The following is a 13,886-nucleotide window of genomic DNA, read 5'->3' as shown; positions in this document are numbered from 1 at the left end:
ATTTATATGCAGTGAGAAAAAAGAGATTTTTGGCTGGGTTGTTACATTTAAGCAATTTGCCTACACAATTGAAATATAATTGTAAAATTCAAAATTGTCTGGAAAACCTAGGTTAGAAGGATCACAAATTTACATTATAAAAGTAATTGAAACAATAAAAATGAACACATCTAAAGTTTAAATATTAATATTTATTATATAATTTTTCAATAACATTGTATAATAAAAGCTAAATTCTTAGTTTTGTTAACTTTTTTTCAAGAGTTGATTAAAAGTTTATTATCAGTGCAGTCAATACCATGAAATAGCACATACAACAAAACCAGCAACCTGCGATTCACTAAGGAGGCCTTAACTATGCTACCAGGCTCCGGGCTAAGGGGTAAGGATGGGAGAGGGCGGGCCTTGCTAAGGTAGAGGGGAGTGGAAGAGATGAAGTAACCACACTAAGTAAACAGTGTTTTAAAATTCCTGAGCACAATGTCCTGGGGTTAGAATGTATGACGTTTCTCTTTCCCTCAAGGTCCACCCCAATCCCAATAGAGCTATGACCCAACTACCCAGACCCAAAGAAAGCTGGTCTGGAATAAAACTCCAAAGAGAAGAAAGTGTTAAAAATATGGTGGAAAGGAACTTTTTGGTCTCTCCCCAACCCCACTCCCACCTGCATATTAAAATAATCATATCCACTATTCTTCTCCTTCTTACTCTGCCAGTCACCCTGGGATCAAGAAATGCCCCCAGGAGCCTGAAACGGAACTAAGTCCTTAGGTGTGGGTGAGGCAGAGCAAAGACTCTATATTCAGAGGTGACAAGGGACATACTTTTTATCCCATCTTGCCTGGTGAAGCTTAGAATCCAGCTATATATCTTTAAGGAAAAGTGAGGATGGGGTGGGGATGGTCTTTAAATTAATACTATAAGATGAGAGGTGGAGGCGTCTTCGGGACATGGAGCTGCCCTGGATGGTGCTTCAGAGGTAATCACCGGACATTGTAAATCCTCACAGGGCCCACTTGATGGAATAGAGGAGAGTATGGGCCATGATGTGAACCAATGTATATGAGGTGCAGAGGTGCCCAAAGATGTACTTACCAAATCCAATGGATGTGTCATGATGATGGGAACGAGTGTTGTTGGGGGGGGGGAGAGGGGGGGGTGGGGAGGTGGGGTTGAATGGGACCTCACATATATATTTTTAATGTAATATTATTACAAAGTCAATAAAAAATAAAAAAATTAAAAAAAAAATAATACTATAAACCCAGAGTTTTAGGATGAGACCCTGAAAGGGTTGGGAATAAAGTTCTCCAGAGGGCATAGGCATCAATGCTGGATTGTCCTTTCCATCACTGGAGTGCAAGAAGCTCCTCATCTCAGATGGGGTTACTGAGGTTTAGGGCAGGCATTAATAAGTTCAACCAAGGCCCCTCCTCCTTGGCTTGTCCTATATTAAAGCTAAATGCTGTGTTGAAAGGAAAAATATAGAACAATCGCCCCATTCCTGCCCCACCCTATCCAGAATCCCCACAACAGAAAAGCAGAAGAGAAGTTTTAAGTTTTGATTTTTTTTCTTTTCTTAAAAAATAAAAAGAAAATAAATTAAATTGCCAACCATGTGGCTGGACTGGAAAGGTTATTTCTTTAAAAACTGGAATGGGGGAGTGGCAGAAAAACTGGAATGGGGGAGTGGCACAATGGCCAAAGGAATTATCAAAGTAACTAACTATAATCACAGGCTTGGAGAGTTAGACTAATGTGTCAACTTGGCCAGGTAAATGTGCCCAGTTGTTTGGTCAAGCAAGCATTGGGCTAACTGTAAAACAAGGACAATTATGGGCTTTAGTCATCAGTGAGTTTACTGCATAGATAGCTGGTTACATCTACGATCAGCCAGGGAGATTGAAGTCAGAAATGAGTGACACTTTATCCAATCATTTGAATGCCTTAAAAGGGGACATGATTTCAGCAGAGAGAATTTCCCAACTCACCTTTGGACAGCCAATGTCTCTTGGAAACTCATCAAGGACCTTCACTGGACTTTCACGGGAGCCCCTGGTTTGCAGCCTGCCTGCAGAACCTAGACTTGTGCATCCCCACGGTCACGTGACACCCTTATAAAGTCTCATACTATTTACAGATACATCCTGTTGTTTCCCTAGAGAACCGTGACTAATACGTGGTCCATAGAAGAGGCAGTACCTACCTTACTTCAGCCAAAGCCAGAAAGCAGCTCCTTGCTGAGCCTGTCAATTCCAGTAGGCTAACCCCTACTGGCAACTCTGACATTCCTTCATTATGAAAGAGTATAGAAGAGCTCATCTGGAAATTTTTGGCATCCCAATCTGCACATCTGCCGGCCCAGTGGGAGCCTGCACCTTTAAGGTATGTTGAACAGGGACATTGCTTGGCACAGAGATCTAATCTTCCCCTAAGGGCCATCAATGATTGCCAATTACATCTGGCTTCACTATTTCCAGGATTTTCGTTCCACCCTTCCCGTTTCATCAGAATTTCTGCTCCCCAGAGAATCGCTAAATGCTGCTTAGAGTCAACAGATCTGCCTGCTCTGAATCCTGGTTCTTGGAGGAGGGGGGACAATTAACAATTTCCTCACTTGACTCTGATCCTCTGGGGGAAATAGATCTCTTTGTACTTTCTGAAAAGAACCAGAAACCTAGGCAGGAAAAGAGATCGAGGTGGGCACCCTCCTAAGAATTTACAGGCATTTTAGCAGTAGAAATGTGACAAAAGGAGGGAATCTGGAAGGCTGATCAAAGTGCCCTGGCGCCCTTCAGTGTTAGAATAGTTGGGAGATGTGTGGTTCAAGTGTAGGCTGTGGTGTTTGGGGCAGGGGAGAGGACATAGAACCCAGTTGGTAGAGTGATGGGAGTTTCTACTTTCCATCTTATCTGGAGAGCCTGCTGTGATATCCTACATCTCCTCCACACCATGTGCAAATATCACGACAAGGCCTGGTTCCTGCACCATGCCATCACCCATATGCTGGTTCTTGCAGGCCATCACAGCAGCAGCATGCCAAGGAGGTGCTTGGCCATGTAGTTCTCATAGTAGTGCCAGTTCATCTGTCTTGTCTCTAGTGTGGCCAGACCCTGGGGCCAGCTTGTTGGCATTTTCAATCAGCTTGCTAACAACAGAGGCAGACAGCCACTCTCAACTAGGGAGCACCTGATTACAGCCTGAAGCACAGCAACCGAGGTGGAGATCATCCCTCCCCAGTGGGTCATTCTTTCTGGCTGCAGGGACTTCATCCATTCTAGGATCTCACTGTATTCAGTTGTCTCCTCCAGGTTCTGAAGGTTGGGTTGACATTCTGAATTACACGCATATATGCCTTCAGCAGCTATGTGTCCCTTTCTGCTCTGCCAGTTGGGTTTGTGTTCAGCTGACATCTTCTCCAGCTCTGCAATGCATGTCTGCTGCTGCTGTACCACTGAGCCCAGGTGCTTAATGCAGTGGTAGTTTGGCAGCACATCTTTGGGCATCTCCAGGCCACAGCCCTGTTCACAGATCACAGGCCTCTTTGGGCTGTGCTCACAGTCACTGAGGTGAGACATGAAGTTGTCAAGCCTGACAACAGCACTGTAGCCATAGTGGTAGGCAATCTGCACTATGACCACATGTTCTGCATGACTCAAGGTACTGGGTGCAGGTGGGCAACCGTCACAATGCCATGTCCACTGGACACGTGATGCAGGCATTTCAGAAAACATGCTTACCATGAGGTGTCTGTACTAGCACCTCTAAGACTCCACTGCAAATAGGGCTGATAAGGTCTTCATCAACAACCCCCTGGAAATGAGTTACATCATACCTCACGTCTCATCACTGAAATTCAGGTCCTTCCCAGTGTTTGGGGGAGGTTCCCTGTTCACAGGCTCCAACCCTGATGCATCCACTCACTTCCCCTTAGGAGATTCTCACAGTAACCCATCTTGCTGGCTATTCTCCGATTGAGGCTTCCTTTCTAGTGACAAGCTCCATCTCCGAGGGATGGATGTGATGTCACAATCAGGAGCACTCATGCTGGACGTGGTCCGCACTCAGCCTGGTTGGAGTTAAGGCTGCAGTGGCCACAGGATGGCCCCGGTTGGTGGAGGGATGAGGTGCCTCAGTCTTTCCCAAAAGGGAAGGGGAAGGAGGAGGGAGAAGAAGGCCATGTGTCACTGGCCAAGATGGTCCTTAAGAATAGCTAACTTTTAATAAAAGTGATCTATTTCAAATAGTTAAAATTTCCTCAACTTTTTTCCATTATTTTAAATATATCTTAACATTTATTTCCAAGGTAAAAATCACAGAACTGAATTAGTCACATTCTTCATGATAAGCACAAATGAGAAAATTTGACATAGCTAAAATCTCAAAAATTCTTTTATATAGGAAAAAGACCGTGACACATGATTAAAAGTGCAATTTTAGGTACATCTTGATTTGTGAAAGGCTTATGTAAACCTGAAGATACTCAAAAAAGAAAACAAAAGACAAAAACAAACATTTCTATAATCTACTCAAAAGAGACTAATTCAAAACAAGTTTAAATAATAGGCTACTGAAAAAAAAGAAAAACAGTTTAGATGGAAGAGTTCATGAAAAGAGACATTAATCATCAAATGTAATTTTTTTCCCTTGAAATATGGCAATTTTAGATTGCTGTTCTTTTCGCCTCCTGCTTGCTTCCCACGAAGGATGAAGAGGCAGCTGTAATTGCTGCTTTGTATTTCTAAGTCCTCTTTCTGTACTCCTATTAAATTGATTTTTGATTGGAGGTTCATTTTGCTGAAAACCTGGGAGAAAGTAAAAATAATGAAAACTAACTAAACACCTAAATAGCATGCAAGAGAAATCTATTTCTTCTTTCTCAAATCAGTATTAAAGGAAGAAACATGTTATATTTACTTAAATAAAATATCTCATAACTTAAGATCTAAATCCAACAAGAATCATTTTGAAGTTAAAAAGTTTACAGAGGAATAATCAGATTTGGGACACATGAAGCCTTGCACATAGATGTATATTGAATGCTTCCTAATATATGCTGTGCTGGTTTATTTATAATGACACGGAGAAATGAAACACAGTCAAGCCAACATGCAAGACCTCTCTCCTCCCCTATGGAAGAGCAGAGTCTTGGATTTGCAAAGGAACATCATTAGCTGTTATGAATGGATTCTCAGATTCTCTTCCCTTCTGTTATTGAACAAAAAAACAAGTTATTAAATCTACTCAAACATAAGACAAAGTTCTTTTTCAGTCATAAAGTTATCCTCCAGATATGTGAGTGACTTCTTTTCTAGTCCTCACAGTCTCTTATACTATGTGACACTTCAATTACATGATTTTGAACGACAAACTACTGTTGTTGGAAGACACAGTAGCCTATCTTGTTTTAGATGTTAAAAGAGCTTAGCTGAAGGAATCAGAAAGAAAAAAGGGAGGCAAACAATTTAATATAGGTTGATTAATAGTCCTAGGGGGTACATAATTTCTCAATGGCAAGTTAGATATCACTTTAAAGATATCTTTAAAAAGCAAATGTCATTATGTTTTATAAACAAGTACACATGGTTTGGGATAATATTTCCAAAACATCATTGTACAGATTCAAAATGTCCCATATCTTGTACAAACCATGAGCTCTAGAAGTCTGTTATAATACTCAAAAACTGGTTCTAGTTATATTTAAGAGCTTAAACAAGAGTGTTTAATGAAAGTTTTGACTTGAATAAGGTGATATTTCTAAACTAAGTTATTTTATATATAAGAAAAACTAAATTTGTATGTGTAACTAAATTAATAAATATTCTAAATATACAAGTAAGCAAAACAAACAAAAACACACAAAAAACCCCCAAACAGAAAAAGACAAAAAACCCCAAACCTTTTAACTTAGAACTTCTCATTGGGAAAATGCAGGATTGTCTTATATTTATAGTTATCCTGTGTTTTCAGATAGATGGTAAATTGTCATGTGACTGCCAAACACTGTTTCTTTTTCTCCTAGGTCCACACTAGAATATATTTTCCATTACCCTTGCAATTAGGTAAGGCCATATTAAAAGTAAGTTAAGGCCAAAGGAATGGGAGCAAAAGTCCTGGACCAAAACAACCTCATATTTAATTATCCTCTGTCTCTCTCTTTCACCAACCACTGGTTGAATGAAGAGAACTCCAAGGACCTAGAGGAAGGCAGTGGAACAATATGGAAGAGCTTGCATGGAGCAGACAGACTGTGAGAAATGAGAAATAAACCACTGAGATGTGACTGTTATTGCATGCTGTCTGCTATGAATATTACTGCAACTGGTACTTTGAATCAGTTTACAAAAACAAAAATTATAACAACTAAAAATATGGCACTGGCTAGCGGTTTGGCACTAAATAGTAAATAAATGGATATCTATCTGCTAAAGAAATAGGTAAACTAGTTGAAAAGCAGGCCACATGCTTATGGAGTTTGTAGCACTTGTGGGGTAAGTGGTTGGAAAGAATAAAAATATTAAGGTCATGTTGGCTGCCTTTGGGAATGTATTATAAAAAAAGAGAAGTGCTCAGAAATGGTCAGCTTAGAGGAAGAAACTATAGGGAATAGAGTCAGATATTTGAGAACTTGAGGCTTAGAAAAACTTCTGAACACCAAACAGTAAGAGAGAAGACAGAAAGATTTTGAGCAATAAAAGCCCATACAGTATCAGCACTGGAACAGGGATAAGATTAAAGGTACAGCCTTCCCACTCAAACATGATAGTCTCAATGTAACAGACATGGAATGAGAGAGAGTCAGGATGAAGAAAAACAGATTTAAGTCAGATTTGAGAACTAGCTCTAAGAATGAATTTTTGGTGTCGTTACTTGCTCATGAATGGACTGAGTTGCAAGCAAAGGGGTCAAAAATTATGACTGTTTTTGAGGGAGTTGTATTGTGAAAGAAATTGCAGCAAGCCTGGGCTGGGAAAAAACCTCTGTTAGACTTCAGTCGTCAGGTCCTTATATTTGTACCATCACTTGGGGCAAACTCTAAGAAGGGCACACTCAAAGTCTATGTGGCCATGGAGGATAACAAAGACTGTCCAAGATGGTAGAGTCAGGGAGCACAGGAAACAATGCATAAGAAAGTTCCTCTCAGTGTCTTTACAATCCTTGCCTAGTAAGCTTCTAGGTAGATTTGTGACTGTTGCAAACCTTTCATTCTTCCCTCAAGTGATTCTATTGTGGTAACCTTGTCCCTGTTCTTTCATTGTACATTTAGCCTAAGTTAGGGGCCAATAGCTTATCTTTTGACTGCACAGGTCACCAAACTTTGAAGAGTCATATCCATGGGATGATCTATGACTTATATCCTAGACTTTCAGCTGGATGCAATGACTGGATGGGACTTTGGATTATCTTCCTTGGGAGGAGGTTAAAAGTGAAAAGGGCATCTGGTGATTAAAAGGATAGTCAGTGGCAGACACAGTTAGAAATTCAATAAATCCCACTTGTTTTTCCACCTAGGCACATAACTAAACTGCATTTCCCACCTCCCTTGTGGCTAGTGGTGTCATGTGACCGAGTTCTGACAATGAAATGTGGGAAGTAAATTCTGTCACTTTCAGGCCTGGGCCAGAAAATGCTCACAAAATTCTCCATGCATTCTACTCCCTTCTATTGACCAAATGGAGAATTTTAGGGAACTGGAAGAGGAAGAAGCCAAAAGATGGAAGGACACTGATTCTTGAATGAGACTATTAGAAGATTCATAGTGGACAGTGATGTGAATGAGAAATTAATTTTTATTGTGTTAAGTAAGCCAGTGAGAGTTTGGAATTGTGTAAAGCAGCCAGCCTACCCAAATATATTAAACTTTTTTTGATTTCTTATCAATTAAGCTGAAAATATTCTGAATTTACTTTTGATCAAGAAGTAATACACTTGTTACTGAATGTTTACTAACATGATGTTGACTAAGATAAATTGTACAATAATTTACTTAAAGCATGTGTTTGATTTAATTCTAGACAAAGTAAGTAGATTGAATTTTTCATATTACTTTTGTCTATGGGTCTTTCCCACTGGCAAGACTTAGGGGAAAAAAAATCCCCAATTAAAAAATTATAATGACAATTATAAAATGCTCTGTTTCTACTTCAGTGGGTACATAATCATTCAGATTATAAAGCAATCAGTTTGACAAACTATTGCTTAATTGCATATGGAGGCTGGTCAGCCATGAATACATACCTGGGGTTTTGCTTTTTGGAGCCTGTTCTCTGTAATATCTAAAAGAAGAAAAATGTCATTATGACATTTAAAGGATAAATAAATCCTCTGATCTTAAGAACACAACACAATAAACTGATTATAAAACTGCTTCAATGCACTATTATATTTCCCCATTTGACCAGCAATGAATAAAACATGGACTTCCAAGGTTTAGTTATACTGAAGATTTGCTATACTCCCAATATTACTAGGCAAACATGAAGGACTTTTCCTCTTAGGGACTTCAGTTCACAACTGAAAAATACCCTATCTTGAGGACTACCTAGGTAAAGAAGTCCACAAGTCTTCTCACAGGGTAAATGAGTCACATATAACAAAAATTAAGATTTATATTACGGGGGAAGGGGTTGGGGCAGTGGTGTGTTATTTTTAAATGAGGGAAAAAATGTAGCCTTTGAGGCAGGTCTGGGAGAGATAAGTAAATAGTTTAATTATTTTCAAGGCTCCAAAGGTGGTTGTAAGTCTTCTATACTATTAATTTAGGTTTTTAAAAAACTTTGTATCAACTTCAAAAAATAAAATAACAGATAAAAGGCAGCCTAACAAATTATGGAAGCATTACTTTAAAAATCTAAACTCTTCTTTGAAAAATTCCTATATCATATTTTACTACTCCATTAAGGAATATCCCTGACACATAAAGAAAAATAATTTACTGAAGAAAATAGCTGTTACTAAAGAAATGAGGTAACCAGGATAGTTACTCTCACGTGTGAAGATATCCTCTATCAGATTAGAAATACATATGGAGTTAAATTTACAGATTTATAACAGAATAGCTGTGAAAAATGGTGGTTAACATCAAGGATGGGAACAGCAGCATTACCTAATATAGAGTAGTCTGGAGAAGTACAGTGTTACTGTACAGGATACACAGTATCCTGAAACAGGATACACAGTAAAATGATTGATGTTTATAATAATGGCCCTGGGTCATCAAGAGAAAACACTGTATTATTTTCAGAAAGTTTGGTTTAAAAATTTTCATCAAAAACTAACTCAAGGTTTCAAAAATTTGATTAATTGAAGAGATAATATTAAGTTATCTAGACAAATTTGGCTGTAATATCTCATTTTGTGATAAAGCTGGATAAATGAGGCATTGTCATATGTGTAGTTTTATATATTATGTCAATATAATGTTGGAGAGGGCCAAGTCTAAAAAACAGGATGTGTTGTACAAACTGGAATACATACATGGGATAGTTTCTTATCCCCATTGTTAATATGGGTAAAAAGTAAGAACTAAAAATTATTTCACAAGAGAAAACAGATTCTTCTTACCTTCTAGAACTTTTAGATTCAGATAAAGAATGGAAAAATACTGATGCAAACTTTCTGGCTTCTGTACTTGGCTTATATTTGTCATTTCTTATATTGCAGTGGGTTTCAAGTATTTCTTCTTCAGGTAACACTTCTTTGGAGGAGGTTTGTTCCTTAATTGAAGAATGGGAGCTACTTTCCTTCTTTCGTGTCCTTCTGGCTTTCCCAATGAAGAAATCATCACCACTATCACTATCCTCAGACATGGAAGACTGTCTGTAAAACCTTTCTTCTGTGCTATCATCAAAATATTCCTTCTCTTCTTCATGCAATTCTTTTCCATCACTGCTACCATCAAGAGAGCTATCAGGACCTTTCTTTTCTTTAGTTTGACTTAATGTTTTCATTTCTAGGTCAGAAGATGCCTTCTTGGCTTCATGCAGGACCACATAATCCTTTCCAGAAGGTTTTGATGGAGAATTTTGAATATTTGTTGCTTTGAGTCCATGTTCCATTTTCCCCATTTTTTCTTTTGTATTATTTATTGGTTTCTTTGCCAATATTTTGGCTTCCTTCTCTTTTTGCTCACTGATAATAGTTCCCTCATGCTGTAATTTACTTGTATCATCATTTGAACATGAAATGTCCTTGCAATGATTTTCTTCTGAAGCCTCTGTTGATGATTTAACTTCAGCAACATTTTGTCTTGCATGTTTAAAGGCTTTGACAGCAGCTGTGTGAACAAGGAGCACATGACTTCTTCCATCATCAAAACACATAATATAAAACACCACTGTTTCAATACAGTATTTTTAAAATTGGGAACATTTAGAGGAAAACTAGGAATTTATTGCAGATATGGATAAATGGGTCTGAATTCACAAAGAAATCTTTTGAACTCAGAAAAACCAAATTTATAGAATATGCTCAGATTCATCCATTTTAAATTTCTAAAGTTAAAAGAAAAATATCTCTTCATTTTTTGGAAAGAATAGTAAAAATCTCATTAATATAGATTAATTCTGTAAATATACTTTATAATGCACATACACATAAATGAACATGATATGACTAAGTGGCAAAAGTAAAAGAAACAATATGATTACATCAATATTTATACATGAATTGTTATCATGCATATATATGTATATAATTGCTAATTAGAATTTTAGTAAAAACATACAGATTTAGTTTTTCTTCAGACGTCAGACATCTTCCATATTTTCAGGCACACTTTCATCATTAGAAATATTTGAAAGAGACATTTATAATATAAAAGATACTCAATAGGAAAAAAGAACCATTAAGAATATTTAAAGTATATAAAAGAAAAGTCTTTTAGCCCAAATCATATACCATGTGCATTAGATACATGGCTTAAAAGTCATTTAATTCATACCTTTTAGCACATCTATTTTTTTCTTGAGAAGAGGGTGTACTGCTAATCTGGCAATCGCCCTTTCAGTTGCAGTAGAATCTGGCTGCAAATTGAAAAATAAATGTATGGGAATAAAAACAACTCATCACTATTAAGAAGTGAACAAAATAAAATCTTTCATAGTCTTTTAAAATTAGAGTTAGGAATTAGGAATTTGTTAATAGTCTCATTAGGTAAGTCATACACGTAATCCATGATAAAGATAGATAAAAATAATTTTGACAAAAATATTAATGCTTTTTAAAATTATCATGAAATCAATGAATAAATATTCTTTGGGTATTTAATATGTTTCCAGAATTCTGCTAGGCATTATGTGTGATATTTCAAAAAAATGTAATAGAGCTTATAATTTCAAAGCTTAAAAAATCTAATTAAGACCAAATTAATATGAATCATGTAACATATTAGTGCTTTGCTGGGTGATATGCACACTTTATGCCTACTGTAATACTTGAAATTCTATTTAATGGAGATGTAGAAATTATCTAATGCTATATATTTATTTAAAGTGGTACCCAAACTCCCTAGTAATACACTGGCTTTTCACAATCAGCATCTTATTCATCTTTTATCACTTCTCCACATGCAACCTGGACAATGCCCCTGTCATCCTTACAGTATATCAAAAGAGAAAATTCTTGGGCTCTGGAATGCTATACCTGGCCCATCTACATTTGGTCAGCTCCTGTGAATCATGAAAACCCAACTCAAAAGCAAACTCCTTTGTACATCTTTTCTAATTTCTTCATGCCCCTTGGTATACTCAGAACAGACTATATCTTTTCTACTATTATACTTAACATGCTACCTTGAAATTAGTTTTCCATTTTCCATTTTCTTTGTCAGACTGTGTGAGGGTAAGGGACTGAGATGATTTCTTATTCATCTTTGTAAATCTGGGGCTGAATATGTGTCAAATAAATGAATTACATATAAGATATATAGTTGATATAAGTCTATTTTTGGTTACAAAAAGCTTTCCCTTCTTTTAAAGACTGTAGACAAAAAGACCCTTGGTAACTCACTGTATGTTTTTCAGTAACACATGATTGCAACAAATCAGAATTTGTTGGGATAAGGATAGTTCTTTGAATTTCAACCTGGGGTAGGTTCAAATAAGGCAGAAGAAAATCTCTTTCCTCTATCCTGAATGTGAATATGTGAGCATGTACATGCAGGAATACTGTCCCGTTGCTGTCCTCCCTTGTACTGGGGACTATATATCTTCCAAACCAAAATCGGGACTTCTGCCTAATCCTCAAAAACTGGGTATATGTGAAAAATAACAATCTCGTGTTCTACCTTCCTGTAGACTATTTCTGCAAGTTCAAGCAAATAGATATTGTACTAACTTTTACTGTAAATATCCTGAACACTATAACACTAATAATAAGATTTGTGTCCTACTACTCTGAAATTACATAATTAGGCCCATTGCTAGATCTAAAGTTTAAAGATATATATTGTGGTAGCTTGAAGTTATGTAACCAGAAAAAACATGTCCTTAATCTTTATCTATTCCTGTGGATATGAACCCATTGTAAATAAGACATTTTAATGAGGTTACTTCAATTAAATGTGGGCCAAGTGAACAGGGATGAGTCTTAATCCTATTACTGGAGGCGTTATAGACAAGGCCAGAGAAGCCACAGGGAGCTCACTGGAACCCAAAGAAGAAAGAAGATGCCACCAGGTTCACTGCTGTCTGACAGAAAAGCCAAGTACCAATGATAGAGCAGTCATCCCCTGAATGCCACAGTCTTGGGGGGAAAAGCCTCACCTTGCTGATGCCTCAATTATGGACTTCTAACCTCAAAATTGAGATTCAATAAATTCCCATTGATTTAGCCAACTCAATTGTATGGTATTTGTTTTAGCAGCTAGGAAACTAACACAAGTGTATTATTATATCATATTTTAAAATTTTTTGATAAAGTATTTCAATATAATTTGTCTTGTTTGTAATCCTACATGTTGTATCTTATGCATCTAAAATTATTACTATAAGAAGAGGTCCATAGGCATCACTAGACTATCAAAGAGCAACTATCCCTTCTACTAAAGACAACCTTTGAAGTTGCATCTAGGGTCCTGGCCATTAAAACTTACTGTAGCATCCTTTCCTCCCTCTCTTCCAGATTATTTCATCAGCATATTAAAAAGCTGTAAATGGTCCTATTCGACCACCTACTTGACATCTACATGTCAAATCAGAATTGTTTAATTTTTTCTCAAACATTCTTCTCCTATAGTCTATTCCGTCTTACTGTATCATTTTTCATTATCTTGTTGTTCAGCCCTAAAACCCTAAAGATTAGAATTATTCATTACATTTCTATTTCTCTCATACCTTACAATAAATCCTTCAACAAATTCTGTGGTTCCACCTTCAAAATATATTCAAAATGATACACTTCTCACCATTTTCCACTCTTACTACCTTTGATCAAATCACCAACACCTCTCACCTGGACCAATGCTATTTTGTACCTTGTTCCCCTAAAATCAGTTTTCTTTACAGCAGGCACAGTGAGCTTTTTGAATATAATCAGATCTTGCTATTCCCATATCTGTCCATTTTTAAGCTTTTGAATACTTAAGAATATAATCCTATGGGATCTTATCCCTGCTTCCTTTTCTGATCTCCTTTCCTACGATTTTATTCCTCTCATACAATTCTAGACTAGCCCATTCCATGGTAGTATCTTTGTATCTGCTGTTCTAATTGGAATGCTCCACTCCCAAATATTTATATGGCTGATCATCTCTTATTCCAGTCTCTGTTCAAAAGTTTTCTGAACTAGCAAAACAATTCCATCCCTCTTTATTTCCTTCACATCACTTAACACTGCATGCCCATGCGGGTATTTTCAATAGCTGTGAGGTAAGGAGACTTTGCTTC

At 37.1% G+C, this 13,886-nt stretch overlaps 1 protein-coding gene and 1 pseudogene across 5 annotated transcripts in view; both read right to left on the bottom strand.

The window, feature by feature from the left end:
• Window positions 1–2,841: 2,841 nt before the first annotated feature.
• On the bottom strand, window positions 2,842–3,855 carry LOC101430804 (E3 ubiquitin-protein ligase NRDP1 pseudogene; annotated as a pseudogene).
• A 519-nt stretch (window positions 3,856–4,374) lies between these two features.
• SRFBP1 (serum response factor binding protein 1) overlaps window positions 4,375–13,886 on the bottom strand; it is an 83,868-nt gene continuing 74,356 nt past the window's right edge. For all 5 annotated transcript variants that reach the window (XM_058277612.2, XM_058277616.2, XM_071209661.1 and 2 more), the window contains 4 exons: window positions 10,943–11,024; window positions 9,565–10,276; window positions 8,239–8,276; window positions 4,375–4,805 (listed from right to left, as the gene is read on the bottom strand). In XM_058277612.2, the coding sequence (XP_058133595.1) occupies window positions 4,621–4,805; window positions 8,239–8,276; window positions 9,565–10,276; window positions 10,943–11,024 (1,017 nt within the window). In that variant the 3' untranslated portion in view covers window positions 4,375–4,620. The remainder of the gene's footprint in view (window positions 4,806–8,238; window positions 8,277–9,564; window positions 10,277–10,942; window positions 11,025–13,886) is intronic.

Source organism: Dasypus novemcinctus, chromosome 2, assembly GCF_030445035.2.
Source record: "Dasypus novemcinctus isolate mDasNov1 chromosome 2, mDasNov1.1.hap2, whole genome shotgun sequence".
Lineage (NCBI taxonomy): Eukaryota > Metazoa > Chordata > Mammalia > Cingulata > Dasypodidae > Dasypus > Dasypus novemcinctus.
This window is presented reverse-complemented; position numbering and strand designations above follow the sequence as displayed.